General features: G+C 41.0%; 1 protein-coding gene and 1 non-coding gene across 2 annotated transcripts in view; both read left to right on the top strand.

The window, feature by feature from the left end:
* Nucleotides 1-20,536, top strand: part of LOC101566531 (leucine-rich repeat-containing protein 37A3-like) — an 87,093-nt gene that overhangs the window by 50,550 nt on the left and 16,007 nt on the right. Inside the window, exons 7-10 of the mRNA XM_023714122.1 lie at nucleotides 2,229-2,309; nucleotides 11,189-11,260; nucleotides 12,342-12,416; nucleotides 15,544-15,662. Of these exons, the coding sequence (XP_023569890.1) occupies nucleotides 2,229-2,309; nucleotides 11,189-11,260; nucleotides 12,342-12,416; nucleotides 15,544-15,662 (347 nt within the window). The remainder of the gene's footprint in view (nucleotides 1-2,228; nucleotides 2,310-11,188; nucleotides 11,261-12,341; nucleotides 12,417-15,543; nucleotides 15,663-20,536) is intronic.
* LOC111816527 lies at nucleotides 3,338-3,470 on the top strand. The gene has a single exon (XR_002820900.1). It is a non-coding gene; the product is annotated as a small nucleolar RNA SNORA40 (small nucleolar RNA).

Here is a 20,536-nt window from a genome sequence, read left to right as displayed (position 1 = left end):
AGTAGGAGGAACTCTTGAAGACATAGGGGTAGGCAAAGAGTTCATGAACAAAAATCAAATCACACAGGAAACACTTGAAAGAATTAACAACTGGGGCCACCTCTTATTGAGAAGTATAATTGTATTATACCTTTCTATTTGTATTTCTTCTTTTGAGTTCTTATACTAGGGAAACTATATGATATTTACACATGTATGTTTGGTTTATTTCACTTATGAGTGTATCTTCAAGTGGCATCCACTTAAATATAAAGGCTTCGAGTATATCATTCTTTATAGCTGAGTAATACTCCATTGTATAAAAAATACCACATCTTTTTCATCCATTCTTCAATGGATGGGTATCTTGGTTGTTTCAAGATTTGGCTATCACAAATTATGCCTCTATAAACATAGGCCCACATATATTACTATGATATGATGTTTTCAGATCCTCTGGGAAAATTCCCAGTAGAGGAATAGCTGGTTTAAATGGGATTTCCAGTCCCAGTTTTCTAAGGAGTCTGCACACTGATTTCCATAATGGTTGCACCAGTCTACATTCCCACCATCAGTGGAGAAGGGTTCCCTTTTCCCCACAGCCTCTCCAACATTTGTTGTTGGTTGATTTCTTTTTGATAGCCATTCTTTCTGGGGTGAGATGTTATCTCAATGTTTTTTTAATTTGCATTTCACAGATGGCTAGTGATGTGGAGCATTTTTTCTTATATTTATTCACTCTTTTAATTTCATCCTCTGAGAAGTGTGCTGATCTTGGATGCCCATTTCTGGACTGGGTCTTTAAATTTTGGGGCCCTAGTGTTTTTTAGTTCTTTATAAATTCTAGAGAGCAGACCTTTGTCTGAGTAAGTTTATTAATTAAGATTTTTTCTAAATTTGTGGGTTGCCTTTTCACTTTGTTGGTAATTTCTTTTGACTTGCAAAAACTTCTCAATAAGAGGTGGTCCCAGTTGTTAATTCTGCTCTGAGTTCCTCTATATCTTTCTGCTGTTGCTTATTTACTTTTGATGCTATTAATTCATACATTTCATCTGAGCTAGTGTCCTCTTCACTTGTTCTGGGTGGGCATTGGGTTTCCTCCATATTTTTCTACATTTGATTTTTTACTGCAGATGCTATTAATTCAGGGATTTCTTTTTTTATTTCTGATTTGAGTTCCGCTATACCTTTTTGCAGTTGTTTCTTTATTTTAGAAGCTCTTGATTTATTGATTTTAGCTGTGTGATTCCCAATTTGTTCTGTGCTAGTGTCCTCTGCATTTGTTATGGATGGGCTTGGAGTCCGAGATAGCATTGTCTTCTCACCTTTGTTGTAGAGCTTTGGAGCAGTTATAACCTTAGCACCTACTGGAATTCAGGTGCAGATCTACAAAGTTTGAACTTATCCAGCTGTGCCTGGCTTGGGTCTGGCTGCTGCGCTCGGCTCCTTCCTGCTGCAGCCGTTGGGAGTGAACCTGCTGTGCCCCTCTGGCAAGATGTTCTGCTCCTGGACTAGCTGCGTGGTTCTGTCTCCTACTCTTTATGCAGGGACTGTAATTGCAGAGTTTCACCCCAGGCCTGTATGCCAGGCCTGAGCTGAGTCTGAAGGGGACAAGATGGAGTAGTAGGGAGAGGAAGCTCTCCCACACACTCACCGGACCTGGGCTAGGGCTGAATCTGGGGGTCCTGAGAACGTGGCAGAAGTTCTCACTCACTGGGCAGGCATGGAATGGGGGGCTCTGGGGAGTTGGGGGGGTCCCAAGGGTGCGGAAGTGGGTCTCACTCACGATGCGCTTGGGTTTGGACCGACAGGTCCCGCCGAGCAGTGATTCTCAATCGGAGTGAGTTTGCTCCTGGGTGACATTTGGCAACTGTGGCCATTGCTACTGGGATCCAAGGGCAGAGATCAGGGATGCTCCTAGTTATCCTGCAGTGTTCAATCAGACACCCATGACAAAGAATTGTGCAGCTCAGAATGTCACTAATGCTGGAGAAGTGAAATGGTGTTCTATAGCCATAAAGACCACTCAGAACAAGTGTTTATTAAGCATCCACTCTCTTGTATCTAGTGCTTTACGAAGGTAAATATGAAAGTGTGAGTTGCAAACCAGCATCATGCACTGAGGCTACTGTAGTGTATGGAAAAAGTATTGAGGGTGATGCTTCATCATGTACTGTATAGATTGAAATCACCCAGCGATAAATGTCAGAATGAATATCTTTCTTCTGCTTATGTCTTTTTCTTTGCAGAAATCTTCGGTGCAATTTACTCACAGAATTGAGCTCTGGAACATTTCAAGCCTGGCACGGGATACAGTTTTTATACCAAGTGTAAGTGAAATAGATGTTAAACACATGGACAAACAAAAACTGTGAAGACAAAATCTTCGTGTTAACTTCATGTAGTTATTGCTTAGCTGGGTCTAAGTCCTGCGTGAACTCTAAAAAGTATCTCAAGATTCATTGATTATTTTTAGATGAGATTGGGTGCATTCAAGGTGGTATGACCAAAGGCTTTAGTCATATTTTCAAATGAGGAAGCTAAGGTGCAAAGAGGCCAAGAGACTTGACTTGTATATGATTTTTTTTGTGACAAGGTCTTGATATGTAGTCCAGGCTGGCCATGTATTCCCTGTGTACCCCAGGCTGACCTCAAACTCATGACATTTCTCCTGCCTCAACCTCTTCAGTGCTGGGATTATCAGTATGTGCGACCATGCCTGGGTTGACCTGTGTAACTTCTAGGTGGCCTGCTCTGCATTCCCAGGCCCTGCTCTTTGACATGGGCAGTACAAGGCCTGGCACAGGTAACACTCAAATTAGCACTGTTGGGAGTTCAACGCTGCTGTCCTAACTTGTGAGTGGTTCTTGAAATTCTCCTTGTGAGCTTAACTCATTCTCCAAGGAGCAAAAGGTTCAAGTGCTTTCTCAGTGCCGGAATATTTCACATGAGAAAGCAGAAAGAATTCCTGAACGCCTGCTGCCAAGCAGTTTCTCTCTGCCTGGAATACTTTTCAGAAAGCCTTGGCTTCTGGAGTTATGAATTAACTTTTGGCAATAAGAATCTTTGAGACGTGCAACAGATGATGTTTATGTCAAGTTATAGTGTGAAAAATATACATGAAAAACTGTTGCTCTAGCCCAGCGGTGGCAAACCTACGCCACATGTGCTGCAGCAGCCGTTTGATATTAAAAACTCTAAAAGGTTCACTATCATCGCTCCGGCCTAACTCCATGTACTTTCTCTTTTGCTACCTTCAATAAGAAGTGTGGGCTTTATTCTCTTTCTTTTTTTAATTTTTAAAATACTTTTATTGAGAAACAAGTCTCAATGAGACAGTTTCAAAACCAATTACTATGGCACTTACATGTGTTTTTGTCTTACCTTTTGTGGACTAAAAATTAAATGAAAAGGTGCAAAAAATAAATCCTCTTTTGCAACCCAGAACTCATTGTTTGGTATGAGTTTTGATACATTAAAGAAGGAATATTACTGCTAGGTGCAATGATTACAGATCTGTGATCTTGAGGCTGATGCAAGAGGAATTAAGTTTGGACTGTATAGTGAGATTGCCTCAAGAAAATAAAACTAAATAATTAATGATTACCTATGCAAATAAAAGTGATGATGTTCATTCTGAAAAAAAAAACCAATTACTAGCACAGTTTCAATAATTAATACATTGCATGTTGTTGTCTTAGTGGTTATTCATTGTACAAGGTGAAGACATGATATCCTGTCCACAAACACTATTAGAGCAAATCTCTCTATTCAGTGATCCAAGAGAATGCAGCTGTGTATCTATCTTAACTATTTTGAACATAGAGACACAAAATGGTCATTCATTTCTATCTCCGTTTTTTGTTTAGTTTTGTCAGAGAAGGGTATTCCATTGTCAATTAAATATTGTAGGTGCTTGAATTCAGCAGCTACAATATTATTCAGTCCATAATAGTAGTGGGTTTTCCATAAGACTGGCAATGACAGAAGTTGTTGACTTGGCTGGGGGGATGGTTCAGTGTTTATTCTCTTTCAGTTGAAAACTTTGATGTTTAATGGCCTGAAGGAGATTTGAGACTCAAGATGAAACTTCCCCTCTCCTCCTAGTTTGGGAAACCCTGTCCACCTGTCTTGTGTGTCCGAAGTCCAGAGTTACAGAGTTTATTTTGAAATCCCTGGAGGGAGGTTTAGGATGCACCTGCAGTTGGTTGACTTGACCTGCATCCTCAACTGTAATGACCTCCTCTCTCCCTTCATCAGTTGCTGATACCCAACTTGGGAGGAAGAACCCTGAAGGTTTGCTTTTGGTGAAAAGTGGGGATGGGTGATAGCTATAAAGGATTCATGGTGGAGGAGACAGCCACTTGCTGTAATTGGTTTTAAGGTTGATCATAACAGAAAGGCCGTTGCTTCCTGGGCATGAGAAAGTGAGAGCTAACTGTTGTTGGACGTTCATACTCGTCATTATCTGGATGGAGCTGTGCCTCGCAAACTATGTTATAGTGACATGGGTAGATTTGCACAATGAGCCACATGTGGCATGTCACTGTAGTTCCAGTTACTCCAGAGGCGAAGGCAGGATGATCGTTGAAGCTCTCAAGTTTGGGGCCAGCCTGGGCTGCTTATAGAGGCTTTATCTTCCCTGAAAAAGTAGAGAAAATATTGACAACAGTGGTCCTAAACCACCAAGTGTGTGTATGGGACCAGGTGCCTTTGCTTTGAGTCAAATCTTTCTAATAAACAATGCTATTTTAACACTTGCATTGGTAAGATAGAAACCTGTTGTAGCTCTTTCCAAAGGGAAGTTGCCAGGTTGAGATGCCAGTAATTCTATGACCAACCTGACTCAGTCTAGGGCTGATTAGAAGGCGAAATATTATTTTTCTCCTGGTGCTGCAAAGGTTTGCACAAATGCTTCAGCCAAGGTGGGTGTGTCATGACCTGAGTGGAGTGTAAGTCCTAGGGCCCCTCACTTGCACAGGCCCCTTTGGATGGCATGGGTGGGGCCCTAGCAGCTTCTTTTATTTTTTATTTTTTTAATTGAGAAATAAATATGAATGAGACAGTTTCACAGCTGATTAATAGGACAGTTTTGATAATGAATGCATTGTACATTGTTATCTTCTTAGTGGTTATCCATAGTACAAGAAGCAGACAGGATATTCTGTCCAAACACTGTTAGTATACCCCTTTCTTCTCATTGAATTAAGCAAAAATAACTGTAAATTTATTCTATTTTGTATATATAAATACAAAATGATCTTTCCTCTGTATCCTTTTTTTATTGTCTGTCAGAGGTGACTATTCTATTGTCATCTAAATACTATAGGTGTTTGAATTCAACTAAACAATCTAACACTGTCTAGCAGTCTATAATATTAGTGGGTTATCCTCAGAACCTAGCAACTTCTGTATGCATACATTTTGCATGCTTTTTCATTAGAAGGCACTTTGCAAATTTTATAAGATGTAGGCTCCTCAAAGTCTGGATTTGCCCCTTGGTTCCAGGTAATTACAACCCAGTTAATCTCTTAGATAAAGCCTCTGTGTTACTGATGAACCCTGACCCAGCTGGTTAGCAGTGGGGTGGGATCAGTATGTTTTGACTCTGAAATTCATTTCTAAGACATCCCAGGAGCTCATTAGTAAGGTGCTACTCTTTGGCAGTACTAATCATATCTCAGATAAAATCAGAAATGAAATATATTATGGAAAACTGGCAGCGCTTTATATTTCTAAATGTTAAGTATACTTTTTCCCTTTGAGTTGCAAGTGTTTCTTCATTCTCCTACGTAGGACCAGAATGATGACTTCTTTTGTAAAATTCTCTTAGTCACTTCATTAGTTCTAACAATGCAGGCCCCATTCCTGTAGACACTGTAGTGACTTTATCAGGCAGAAAACCCTCACCCTGTTCATACAGAGTACATTCATGGACTGGTTTCTGTACGGTACATCGATATTATGCCAACACCATAGGCACTAAGAAAGAATAAGGGAACACTCAGATCTGTCCCTGTTGAAGTATTGTGCCATACTAGAATGTTCATGAGGTCAGCGTGGGCACATTAAAGGGACATGGCGCCGTGGCCCTGAGGGCCTCCCCTCCTGCAGCCCACTCGCCTCAGTCTCCTCGGACGGCTGTAGGCGCACAGAGGCTCGCTCTCCTCAGTACGTGCTCTCCACGTCAGTCCTGGGGCCCCGGCAGCATCTTCTCAGCCTCACAGGCAGACACATGAAAGATGGAGAGAGCAGCTCAGGTCATCCTTGGGGGTGACGTAGTCTGGCTATTTGGCTTGTAAAGCTTCAGAAGTCTTGGCTGTCACATCCCGCAACCGTTATACCTTCCTTCCTCCTGCAGCATTTTATCCCTGCTCCCACAGGCCATTTTCTCTGCTCTTGGAAGCTGGATAGTTCTTCCTCTTCCTCTCACGTTTCTTTAGTGCTACTTTTATCAGGTGTTTGCTATGGTTCTAGGCAATATGTTAAGTATATATGCCAATGAGGTAAGCTGCCGGAAGCGCTGAGACTGGTGCTAGGAGGTGGCAAATACCCAAATTCATTACTTCATTTTCATTTTTTCCAACGATTCTTGCAATGTTATTATTACTCCCTCTAGTTTGAAGGTGAGGAAGTTGGGACTGGGAAGCCTTGGAGAACTCTTTCAAATTTCAGGATTGCTCCTAAGCTTTGCTCACAGTTTTCTGTGTAGCTTTTGTTCCCTTGTACTAGAAGCTGATGGATAATAATAATTTGCATTTCCATGTACTGTATTTTCAAGTTGCTTTCTAACTTCATTGCAACCTTTGGAACAGAAACGTCCGCATGTTGTCTAGGAATTTGACACCTGTAGAGTTCCTGGCCTGACCATGACAGTTCTGGGCATCTGCATGATTCCTGCTTATTGGCCGGTGTAGATGGGGCCTCATGTCTATACATTCTTTGTGTTGCTTTCTCTTTCGGAGAGTGGTATTGAAGTCTCCAGCTACTGTTGTTGTATTGTCTAGTTCTTCAATTATATCACCTTGTATTTTGTACATTTTGGGGTTCTGTTGATATACAGATTAAGCCTTGTTTGTTTGTTGTTTGTTTTTGAGATAGGGGCTCACTGTGTAGTTCAGGCTGGCCTTAAACTCATAGCAGTCCTCCTGCCTCAGCCTCCCAAATGCAAGGATTACACATGTGCACCACCATGCCTAGCTTTGATTCTTTTTTTTTTTTATTGATATTCTCTAATGAGGTATCTTTTTCATATTTTACTTTAGTTTTTTTTTTGTCTACTATGCATTTTTTATATGTATCTTTCTGACTATTTTGATTTGGAATGTTTTGTTTTCGTTTGAGATAAGTTCTTGCTATATACCCTAGGCTGGTCTCCCAACTCAGTGTATAGCCCAGGCTAGCCTCGAACTCATGAAGGTCTGCCTGCTTCAGCTTCTCAAGGGTTGTGATCACAAGTGTGTGCCACCACTTTGAATTTATTTTATTGATTTTTATTTTATTTTTATTGATTGAAATCTTTGTCTAGTAAGCCCAAGGTCTGGGCTTCTTCAAGGCACGTTTCTTCTGATTTCTCCCCCTAACCTCTGCTTAAGGGCTGTAAGTTATTTCCTTGTACCTCATAAATTTTGGTTGAAAATTGGACATTTTGAACACTATACTGGAGCAAAGTGGAGATGAGGTCCCTGACCCCAAGGCTTGGTGATACTGCTGCTTGTAGTTCTGTTTGTGGAACTCTCTGAACTAATGGCGGAATTAGTATTCTTGTCATCTTGGCTACTGAAGTCTCTACTTGTTTAACTCAGTGGTCAGCTCATAGAGCTGAGAATTCCTTTAGCGCTTGGAATTGTCTCCCAAATCTGCCCAGGGGCCGTGCGTGCCTGCTAGGTGTGTCGTCACTACTGTACATTAGCTTTCACTTCCTGTTTGTGCAGAACTTCAAGATCCGCCAGGAGTGAGAGCTCAGGGTCTTACCGGGTTTTCTTCTGCCTGTGTGTTCAGATTCCCTCAAGCTTTGGCTTCCGATTCCAGACATGTCTCAGGGTCCTCCACTTTCTCAGGGCTACGCTGGAGCATCCCAGAGCTCCAATAGTAGGAAAGCTCCTCAGCTTTCCTACTAGGCTTTTTTGGCTCAGGTATTTTTTGTTCCTAGCTTGTTATCCATTCATTGTTGCATGCAGGGTGAGAGTCAAAACTTGGCTGATGATGGTTTTCCCGAAGCACCTTCTGGGGACGGCTAGCATGAGGCAGCTCAGTCAGGGCCCTACAGATAAGCCTTTCAAGTGTGGGCTTCCTAGACGCAGCTGATCCTCTAGCAGGAAGGGGGTCCATTCCCTTTCTGCTCCTCTCGTCCTCGCATAGGTCCTCCCAAGGCAGCCACGGAGCTGCAGTGAGGATTCGGTTAAAATCCTGTCACTGTTCTTACAAAAATTCAACTGTTTTTCCTTAAAAAAAGGAAAATCTTCCCTGGGTTGCTGCATTCCTTCAGTCGAGTCGCCAACATCCTGAAAGTTGATTGTGACCGTTTTTGTTGTTGCTTCTAGGCCGAGATGGCTTTGCAGATGTCCTCACTCCGCCCTTTTCACCAGTGTCACCCACAATGTGATTTTACATTTCTAAGATCTCTGTGACTACAATCTCATAAAGCTTTTACTCATGAGAAGAGATTAAGGGTAGAGAATTAGAAGGCAGACTGTAATCCCCATAGAGGCCTTCCCAGGTGAGCAGATGGTTAAAAAGGTATTTTTTTAATCCAGTCCTCTGAAATGAAGGAAGTGAAACAGCATTTTAAACTTCTTTTCTTTATTATTATTATTATTTTTTTTTAATTAAAAAAAATTTTCTGGCCAGTTCAGCCTGCCCTGAGGGCGGGGCTGGTGCGGCATGTGGTGCCAGGGATCGAACTGTGGTCCCCTGGCCCTGCATAAACTTGCCTACGCAGGTGCTTTCCACTGCTGAGCTGTCTCACGGCCCTTAAACTTCTTAACATAGGTTAAACACAGACTTGGGTGTCAGAAGTAATTTCAGTTTGGCGTCTTACTAGCTTGGCTACTCAGGAAGTGATATATAACCTCTCTATTCCTCAGTTTCCTCACTTGTCAAATGGAGTAATTATAATATCTACCACTTACGGTTATTATTAGGGTGCATTGTAGAATTCTGAACATAAATGCCTGGCAGCCAATAGCCATTAGCTGCAATAATCGGTGTTCTTAATATATTTTGTGGAATTACTAGTATTTCCTGAATAGATTAAGCCTCAACGGAGATCTTCCTTTCCTCTTATTTCTTTTGTTGTTCTTGTTTGTTTATTGTAAAGAATTCAAAACAAATTATATTCCAGCATGTTGGGGTAAAAACATGCACATAGCTAGGCATAGTAGCATGCGCCTGTAGTCCTAGCACCTTGCAAGGCTAAAGGCAGGAGGATCACAAGTTTGATCCCAGCCTGGGTAAATTATCAACTTAGAGAGACTTTGTCTCAAAATATGAAATAAAAATGGCAGGGGATATAGCTCAATGCAAAGGCTCTGGGCTTAATCCCTGTGTTTGTAGTCTCAGCCACATATGAAGCCGAGGGAGTAATATTGTTTGACTCTAGGAATTTGAGGCTAGTGTAGGCAAAACTATCCCCTAAACAGGTATGTGTGTGTGTGTGTGTGTGTGTGTGTGTGTGTGTGTGTGTACATATTCATTTCATTGATATGAAAAGAATATTTTTTTTTTTTGGAACTGGGGATTGAACACAGGCCCTTGTGTTTGCCAGGCAAGCGCTTAAAGAATATTTTTATATTTTCAAAAAACATGAAATTCTAGTCAATGTCAGACATGACCATAATACTGTACAGGAATACAGATTAGAGCAGTAATGGTAATATGGTTTTAACTACTTCCTCCTTGTTATGGTTTCTATCCGGATGTCCCCCAAAGCCTCCTTCAGTCACACTTGTGGCTTTGGGGAGGTGATTGGATCATGGGGTGGTACAGCTGAGGTTCAGCTTGGAAGCGGCGGTCCCAGGGGCATGGCCTGGATAGGTCGGCTTCCTCCCTGGCTCTGTGCTCACTCCCTGCGCTTCCTCACTGCCAGGCTGTGAGCATCTCTCCTTCCCGCAGGCCTTCCTGCCTGGGTGCTATGCACCGAGCTGTGGGCCCACTTGCAGGTGTCGGGTATTGCGGCTTAGTCACAGGGAATGTTAGTCAGACCCTCCTCTTAGATTTTTCTTTTTCTTTGGCTCAAAACCATGGAATTGCTCTTTAGAGAAACAGTACCTTTCATATCTCAATAAAAGTCTTACTCCAATACAAAAAACAAAAACAAAAACAAAAACAGACAAACAAAAACCATGCAATTGGGGCCTCCACATTTTCTTTCTTTTTTTTTCCTTTTGAATCATGGTCTTACTATGTAATTTCAGCTGAGCTTGAATTTACTATGTAGCTGGCCTCAGACTTCCTGTCTCAGCCTCCTGAATGCTGGGATTACAGATGTGCACCACCAGGCCTGGCACATTTTTTTTCACATTTTTTTTCTTAGTGAATTTTACCATGACTTTTTTTTTTTTTTTTTTTTTTTAAATTTCTAAAGATGAAAGACAAGCACCTTGGGCTGGCCAGAGAGCTCAGCGGATGAAAGCACCTGCTTAGGCAGAGCGTAGTGGCCGGGGTTTGATCCCTGTTGTGCTGTGTTGGCCCCATCCCCTGGGGCATGCTGAGACAGCGACTGGGATTAGGCTTTGTTGCACATGCCTGTAATCCCAATGCTTGGGAGGCTGAAAACAGGAGGACCATTACGAGTCCGATCTACGTAGTGAGACCCTGTAGGCCCTGTACTAAATTTTTTTAAAAAGGAAGAAACAAACAAAGAAAGAAAAACAAGCACCCTGAATTGTGAAGGATACTAATATGAAATTTCCTGCAATGTCACAGTTTCTTATCACAGCAGTCACTTTTAGAGTTTTGCTCTTTCATATGTTTTTTAAATCCATGTTATTCTATATTTTTGCCTCCCTCTTTCTCGATTCCACCTTATCTTTTAAAGATCTACTTAGTCCACAAAGGAAGAGCACTTTCTGGATTCTAAGGGTTATCATAGGTAGTCCTAGAAAATGAATTTTTAACCTATAATTCCATATCCTCTCAAATACATAAACATTTCATCTAATCTTATGCATATTGAAAATACAAATTTTAATACCATTGCATTTTTTAGAATTCTCAATCATAATCCTCTGAGGACTATTGAAGATTCGTCTCTTTTTAAATTGCCAGCATTAAAATATCTGTAAGTACTGTATTCCAGCAATTGTGTAAGTCATGATACAAATTGTTTTTCTTGCTTCTTCCATCAGAGATTAGGTATTGTACTTTGGTTCTAAAAGTCATAATTTTAATTTTAATCAGGCTATTGATAAAAGTTATTAGAAAAGAAAATAATTAAAAGGAGATGTATAATGGGTAACATCAGGGATAGGAGCAGAGTTGAGGAACACAGTAGAAGTGGAGCCTGTCAAAGGAGGTAGGAACATCATGTAGCCCAGAGAGTACAGTGGTATTATTAAAAATAAAAAAAAACAACCACCATGGGCTGGTGAGATAGCTCAGCGGTCTAATGGCCTGCATGGCAGGCACAAGGATGATCCCCAGTACCACGTGCCATGCTGGGCCCCCTTGCTTGCCCCTCATTGTGCTGACCACCAAAACTGGGTGTGGTGGCACATGCGTGTAATCTCAGTGCTGGGGAAGCTGAAACAGGAGGTTCACTATGAGTCCGAGCTGCTAGTGAGACCCTGTACTAAATAAATAAAAGATTAAAAAAAAAAAAAAACACACACACACAGAGGTGACTGTAATATAAAAATGAGAAATAAGATGATTTGAAAAAAGGTATGAGCTCTACTGTGTAATGCCAAAGTCATTAATCTTTTTCTAAAGATTTCTTCATTTATTTATTTGGTACAGGGTCTCGCTATGCAGCTTGGACTCTAGTGATCCTCCTGTCTCAGCCTCCCCAGCGCTGGGATTACAGGCCTACACCACCATTCCCAGTGTGAGTGGCCAGCTCAGTGTGGGGCAGCACGGCATGCAGTACGGGGGATCGAACCTTGGTCCTTGTGCTTGCCGAGCAGACGCTCAGATCAGCAAGCTATCTCCCTGGCCCACAAAGTCATAAATTTGATGATGCAAATGTTAAACTTGCATTTCTTCATGAAGAGCTCTCTGGGGTTATATTTTATCATAAAGTAAACTATGTGTTGGCTTGTTAAGAAGGCAGAATGGACAAGAAAATCACATTTTGTTGAACCTGCTTAAGTACAGAACATTTGTATTGGGATTCCTCGTGACCCTCTGAACTTTCTTTTCAGAGACTTGGGACAAACACATGTGCCAGTAACAGCCCTGGAGAACAGCGTCACAATGGCTCTGGAGTTGGAAACACTGTAAGTTCTTTTGTTTTTCTTAGGTTTATTGGACGAAGGTGTTTGGGTAGCTTTTCCTTATTGCTGTTTTGGCTTGTGAGCACAGATGTGTATTCCATCATGATCCCATTCCTTATAGGGGGTCGGTAAGTGTGCACAGTGCGTCTCAGTCCTTTGTGGCATCTTGCTGTCCCCTCCCAGCCCCTCCGCCCATCTTTTGTTGTGTTATTGTTGTTGTTTTGGTGCATGATCTCAAAACCTAATATCTACATTCGTTGTGTGGACTCGGTGCGTGTGTATGCCCGCCCCGACTGCTCTGTCTTACCCCTTATTCCTTCCCTGCCCTCTCCATTCCTGATCCCCTTCCTCTCTGAGAACATGCTGTCTCTCTTCCTCCTACTGTCTACCTTTTATTTCACTCTTTCTTTAAACTCTGGGTTCCTCCTATAAGGAAAGCAATGTGATATTTAAGCTTCTGTGTCTGATTTCTTTCTTTCTTTCTTTCTTTCTTTCTTTCTTTCTTTCTTTCTTTCTTCAAGCATTAAAATGTCCTTTTTTATTTTATGGAAAAAGTTATAAATTTTCATAAAAATAATAAAATAGCAATAGATATACTACTTTGTAAATTGTTACCTTCAAAGTAGCTACTCAAGAATACAAAATATGGGCATAAACATTCTCCAAACAGCATTAGCACAAAAGTTTCTTTTTTTTTCCGTGAACTAAGAGACACTAGTAGTACAATTATCTTGACCTTGTCCCCTTCCTCCTCCCTTTCCCCCATCCTAGCTCTTCTGTCCTCTTAACAGTTTCTTCCCATTTTGCAATATCTGCTGTACATTGTGGTACTTATTTATCTTTCAGTTTCTCATACCAGGAGCAAAATATGTTGTTTACACATGTGAGTCTGATGTATTTCCTTATGAATATGGTCTCCAGTTGCATCTATTTAGCTATAAAAGCCTGGAGCTCATCTTTCTTTGTGGTTTGAGTCATACTCCTTTGTATAAAAACATTCATCTATTTTATCTATTCCGGGGTTGATGGGCATTTGGGTTGTTTCCAAGATTTGGCTGTTAGCAGTGGTGCTGCTGGGCTGGGGAGATGGCTCAGCGACCTAAGCACCTGCCTGCCAAGTGCAAGGTCCCAAGTTTGATCCCTGGTACTGCCTGCCGGAGCCCCAGGTGTGCTATGCTGGCCCTGAAAGCGGGCGTGGTGGTGCACGCCTATAATCCCAGCGCTGGGGAGGCTGAAACAGAAGGATCGCTAGAGTCCAAGCTGCATATTGGGACCCCGTACCAAATTAAAAAAGAAAAAAGGACCTTAACCTATCCAAAGAATTATAAATCCTGTCATGTGAGTTTTCATCAGTTGTTAGAGTGAAAGCAGGGACAACAGAAACCATTACAATACAGTTATTTTTTTTCTTTCTCTTTTCTCTTTGTCCTCTTGTCTATTAAATTTTTTTTTAATTTTTTTTTATTTATTATTTGAGAGAGAGAGAGAGAGAGAGAGAGAGAGAGAGAGAGAGAGAGAGTATGGTGTGTGTGTGGCCAGCTCAGCCCACCAGGGGGCGGGGCCGGCTGGCATGTGGTGCTGGGGGATTGAACCGCGGTCCCTGATGCCTTGCCAAGCTTGTTCTAAGTAGGTGCTTTAGACCACTGAGCCATCTCTCCAGCCCTCTATTAAATTTTTGATACAGGGAAACTGTCTGATGTACAAACTTGTATGTCTGATGTACTGTGTTTAACATTATCATCTGAAGGTGCACCCGTTTTCTTACAAAGGCCTCAAGTTTACCTTTTTTTGTGCAGAGTAGTACTCCGTGGTGGACAGGTCCCACGTTGTATGTGTCCATTCATCTGCTGATGGACCTAGAGGCTGACCTCAAGATTTAGCTGTTATGAATTGTGCTGCTGCAAACATAGGTACAAGTAGACTGCTGTGGTATGGGCTATGATTTTTTTTTTTTTTAACTTCTGGGTGTAGAGTTGATTGCACTATAGTTTATAGTATTTCTTTACTAGCTAATGGTGTTGAGTGTCAGAGTAAAGATATCTCTTGTTTTTTTTTTTTTTAGTACTAGGGCTTTCTTACTTGGGTAGGCCCCTTTCCCCAACTCACACACTGTTCTGATGTTGAAACAAGTTCTCACCAAATAACTAAGTTACCTAGACTGGGCTTGAACGTGCAAATCTGCCTCAGCCTCCCCGAGTGCTGGGGTTCTAGCCATGTGCCATCACTTTGGTTTATATAAAATGCTCCTAAAACTGTGTGCTAGTGCGTCTGTAATCCTCATCCTTTTGAATGCTTCCATTGTCCAAATTTGGCCAATTCAATCTAACACAATATGGATAAAAAATAAGCTGTTTTTATGCTAGGAATAATGCCCAGCATTTAGCACTCCTAACAGGAACTGGGAAAGGGACCCCAGACAATGGAGGCTGACTTGGACTCTTGGAAGTTGGCCTTCTTCCTGTGCACTCCAACCCAGAGCATGACTTAGGCTGAAAGGAGAAGCTTCTGATTGCAGGGACACCTTGCTGTCACTCAGTGCTTGTGGGGGTCCAGCCCTCACAGAGGGGATCAGGATAGAGGGAGGACGGAATGAAAAGAAAGAAAGGACGGGGTCAGGAGGTCTGGACTGCTGGTCCACCAAATGGGTTTATTCTGCTTCAGGCTTGTATGCAGAAGATCTCGGTCCTGTGCCCAACATCTGTCCCAGTTAACTAACTCTAAGCCTTCTCTGGGACCAGAGTAGTGTTCCAGGGCCAAGCTGATGAACAGAAGACTCTGAGCCCACCACTGGGCCCATTGCCCGGACTGCTCGATAAGGAAGCTGGGCACCTTGCCGCACTCTACTCCCCATCAGGCAGGCTCTTCAGCCAGGTCAAGCCTTTCCTTCTGGGCTCCTACAAGTGCTAGTCTCTGTTACACTTATTTCGGGCCCACCACATGCGCTGCTGAGTCTACCCCCCGGGGTAATCTCTCTGCCTCTTATTATTCGTAATGTTCACGTGTTCCTCCCAGCTGCCCAGAGCTGGCCTCGAGAACTCCTTGCACAGCCCTGCAGCGCCCTTGTCCTGCCTCCCCCAGCATTCAAGGAAGCTCCTCCCACTGACTCGGATCTCTGTGTTTCTGTCTGCAGGATCTTGCCGAGCCACATGGTCTGCTGCCTCTGCCACTTTGAGAAGGATATTGAGGTTGTCTGCAAGACAGTCAAGCTGCGCTGTGACCGCGCGTGTCTGACCAATGCCACGCAGTGTTGTGAGTCTCGGCTGCCTGATGATAAATGTTTTTCCTTTTTAATTCTTAACTAATGATGAGAACATTTTAAACTAACAATATAAAATTTTACTTTTATTCCTTCTTCAAAGATAAGTTCGCTAAATTTCTGACCTGCTCCTTTGTGGAGAGGCAGGCTTTCAGCACTGTGTGATGCTCTCACACAACCCTCCCTTATGCGTAAGGACAGCGAGAAAGGGCCGGAAGGGGCGGGAACACCGAACACCGTTCTTGGCCGCACACCATGGACTGTGCTCTTTGTTTGGTGTTTTGCTTCCAATGAAAACTCAATCGGGGGCTGGGGAGATAGCTCAGTTGAATAAGCGCTTGCCTGGCAAGTGCAAGGGCCTGAGTTCAATCTCTGGTTCCGGAAAAAAAAAAAGAAAAGAAAACTCAATCCATGAAGTACAATGCAGCTTGTAAGTGGGTTTGTCATAAAGTCAGTCTCAATTTTCCTCAGCTTCAGGGCAAGTGTAGGTCAGTTTCATCTTGTTTTTGCAATTGTTTAAGAGTTTTAAGTGATTTTATTTTATTGCGGGCACCAGAACTACTTCTTCTTTTTTTTTTTTTTTTTTATGAACAGAATATATTTATTGAGGGAAAGAAAGCTCCTGTCCGAGAGAGGGACAGGAGGGAGACCCAAGCGGGTTGTCCCCTGCACAAGAACTTCTGATCACAACCAGAAATTGCTGCCTGTCTCTTGAAAAGGGAGGCAGGGGTCCTCCAAGTGCACACTGTCTGACCCCGAGCTTGTTCCGCATCACAGATCACGCAGGTGCATTCAGGTGTCTTTCCTATGTCAGGCTTATTGGCTCCCACTGTGTGCTTGCAACACGTGACTGCTTATACCTCCAGAGAGCTTGAATACGGGGCTGCACCAGTGATCGGGGCACGTGATAAATAATAACACTTTGCTCTTTATGCAAAAGCAGTGTTGCTCAGTTTTCAAAAATATATTTTTTCACCAGTGATGTCATTCCTTCCTTCCCCAGAAATGAAAGCCGAGCAAGAATTTCTTGCCTCAAGAATTCCTTTCTGCACAACCCTGCACTGCGGCTCTTACCCCCTGTGGGTAATCTCGCTCCCTCTTATTATTCACAATAGTCAAGAGCCACAGTTGCTGCGGGGGTCCTACCCAGCTGCTCAGACCTTACCTCAAGAACTCCTTTCTGCACAGCCTTGCAGAAGCCGTTTATAGATAGGAAAGCAAGATCAAAGGTGTCAAGTACCAGAGCCTCATGTGCAGGTCTCTGTCTTCCCTTCGCAAGCCCGTGTTCTTTGTATAATAAAAATAATACAGAATTTCAAAACAAGACGATAGGAAATTAATTATTATGTTGTATACTGTTATCTTCAGAGTAGTTGCTCAGAATACCAGATACAGGCATGCAAAATTGATTAGACAGTATGAGCAATAACTCTTCTTTTCAATGAAGTAATACAGGTTGGAATAATTAGCTAGCTGGTGTATGTACACAGATCTTTTCTTTTTTTCTCCCTTTTCTCTTTTCACCCATCCCAGTTGTTCTTTCCCTTTCACTATATCTGTTGTACCTTTTGGATCTTATTTGCTCTGCAGTTCCTGACACTAGGGAGACAGTGTGACATTTACACATGTGAGTCTGCTTTATTTTACTATGAGTATGGTCCCTAGTTACATCCAATTACTTATAAAAGCCTTGAGTTTATCTTTCTTTAAACTGAGCAATACTCAATTGCATAAAAGTACTTCCTCAGTTGATGGGCATTTAGGTTGTTTCCAAGATCTAGCTATTACAAATTGTTGTGCTATAAATATGGGTACACATGTATCACTGTGGTGTGATGTTTTCATTTCTTCCAAGAAAATACACAGGAGGGAAATAGCTGGATTAAATGGGACTTCAAGTCCTAGATTTTGAGGAATCTCCCACACTGATTTCCACAGTGGTTGTGCCAGTCTACCCTCCCACCAATGGTGCAGAAAGGTCCCTTTCTCCCCACAGCCCCACCAGCATTTGTTATTGCTTGACTGCTTGATAATAGCCTTTCTTTCTGGGATGAGATGGAATCTCACTGCTGTTTTAATTTGCATCTGTGTGGTACCTTTGTGTGTGTGTGTGTGTGTGTGTGTGTGTGTGTGTGTGTACGTACCAGGAATTGGTACAGAACCTTGTACTTGCCAGGCAGGTGCTGTGCTGCTAAGCTGTACCTCTGGCCCTGCATTTCTTGAATGACCAGTAATGTTGAATATTTTTTCATATAATTATTTGTCGTTTGTACTTCTTCATCTGTGAATTGTGTATTTGTTTCTGATAACCATGTTTTGCATTGGATCTGTATATTTTGGGGGCCTGATTTTTTTAAAACTTTGTGTATTCTAGAAAGAAGTCTTCATCTCAGAGAGAGCTGGTTAAATTTTTTTCCCAATTCATGGGTTTTCTTTTCACTCTGTTGGTGATTTCTTTTCATGTGCGAAAACTTTTTATTAAGAGATTCCAATTTTTTATTCTTTGAGTATTTCTGTATGGTTTTATTTTTTTGTCCATCCACTCTCTGCCTATCCCATATCTTCAAAATTTCTTTCTCCTCCAATAGATTTAGTGTTTTTGTTTTAATATTTAGATCTTTAATTCATTTTGACTTTAGGGCCTGGTAATAGCCATGAGTCTAATTTTAGCCTTTGGCATAAGGAAAGCCAGTTTTTTCAAGCACCATTTATGAGGTTTTCTTTCTTCCAGTGAACATGTTTGGCCCCTTTGTCAAAGATAACATGACAGTGTATTTGTAGTTATGTCTGCATCCTCTAGTCTGATCCACTGATCCTCAGGGGTCTACTTTTTTTGCCAATACCATGCCATTTTTATCACAGTAGCTTTGTAATATAATTTCAAGTGAGGGATTATGATGCTCCTTGTCTTCCCTTTGTTGGCCAGGATGTCTTTGCTGTTCTAGGTCTCTTCTGGTTTCAAATGAATTTTAGGAATGTCTTCCCTAGATCTGTGAGGAATGCTAATGGTATTTTGATCATGATTGCATAAATCTATATAACAGTTTTGGGAGTATGGCTATATTCACTATGTTGGTTCTTCCTATTCATGAGCAAGGGTTATTTTTTCATTTTCTGAAATCCTCTTCAATCTCTTTTCTCAGAATATTATAATTTTTAATATATAGATCTTTTACTTCCTTTGTTAGATTGATTCCTAACAAGGTTAGATTGATTCCTAACTTTCTTTTTTCTTTTCTTTTCTTTCTTTCTTTCTTTTTTTTTTTTTTTGATGCTATTGTAATAGGTGTTGTTTCCCTAATTTCTCTCTCAGTGGCTTTGTTTGTGTATAGGAAGACTATTGATATTTGAGCATTTACTTTGTATCCAGCTATGCTAATGAATTTGCTTATTAATTTTAGGTATCTTTTGTTGGATTTTTTCTATTTAGAGCATCATGTCATCTGCAAATAGTAATAATTTTACTTCTCCCTTTCCTATCTTTATTCCTTTTATTTCTCTCTTGTCTAATTGCTCTAGCTAATGTTTCCAGAACTATATTGAAAAGTAGTGGTGATTGTAGATATCCTTGTCTTGTTCTTGCCTTAGAGTGAAAGCTTTCATTTTTTGCCCATTTAGTATGATGTTGGCTGTTGTGTCAACATAGGTGACTTTTATCAGATTGAGATAGAGACCATCTATTCCTATTTTCTGTAGAACTTTTATCATGAATGAGTGTTGAACATTGTCAAAAGGTTTTTCGCTATCAATTGAGATGATCATGTGATTTTTGTCTTTGGCTCTGTTGATATGGTGTATTACACTTACTGATTTCCATATGTTGAACCATCCCTGCTTCCCTGAGATGAATCTTACTTGGTCATGGTGTGTTGCCTTTTTGATGATTTGCTGCATTTTTTTGACTAGTATCTTATTGAAGATTTTGTTTCTACGTTCATTATGGAGACTGGCTTGTAGTTCCCTTTTTTGGTTGGTTCTTTCTCTAGTGTCAGGATAACACTTGCCTCCATAAGTGAGTTAAGGAAAATTTCAATTTCATTGAAGAGTTCAAAGAGTATTGAAATTAATTACTCTAAATTTCTTGTAAAATTCAGCTGTGAATCCATCAGAACCTGGGCTTTTTGGGGGTAAGTTTTTAATTATGTTTCCAATTTCATTAACTGATATTGAGTTATTCAGAATTTTTATATCTTCTTAAGTTTTAGTAATTCATATGTATCTAGGAATCTGTCCATTTCTTCTGTGTTTCCCATCCTATGAGAGTTAAGATTTTTGAATTGGGTATTGATAATCTTCTGAATTTCCACAGGATCTGTAGTGACTTTACCCCTTTCAATAGTTATTGCACAAATTTGATTTTTTCTTTGATAAGGTTAGCTAGAGTCTTATCAATTTTATTTATTCTTTCGAAGAACCAACTCTTTGATTCATTAATTCTTTGTATTGCTTTCTTAATCTCCATTGTATTAACTTCTGCTTTGATTTTTATAGCTTCCTCCATTCTTTGGACTTTGGGCTTGAGTTGCTCTTCTTTTTGTAGAAGCTTGAAATGCATTAGGTTGTTTATTTGTGCTTGTTCTGTTTTCCTAATGTGAGAATTCATCACTATAATTATCCCTTTGAGGACGGTTTTCATTGTATCCAACAGGCGCTGGTAAATTGTATTTGCATTTTCATTTGACTATAGATATTGTTTAATTTCTTCTTTGATTTCATGTGACCCATTGGTTATTCAGCAGAATGTTATTTAATTTCCAATTTTTTATTATGTTGTTGCAGTTTCTTTTGTCATTAATTTCCAATTTCATTGCACTGTGGTCAGTTAATATGCATGGAATAATTTCCATTCCTTTGCTTTTACTTTAGC

Source organism: Octodon degus, unplaced genomic scaffold (assembly GCF_000260255.1).
Source record: "Octodon degus isolate 3935 unplaced genomic scaffold, OctDeg1.0 scaffold00033, whole genome shotgun sequence".
Lineage (NCBI taxonomy): Eukaryota > Metazoa > Chordata > Mammalia > Rodentia > Octodontidae > Octodon > Octodon degus.
This window is presented reverse-complemented; position numbering and strand designations above follow the sequence as displayed.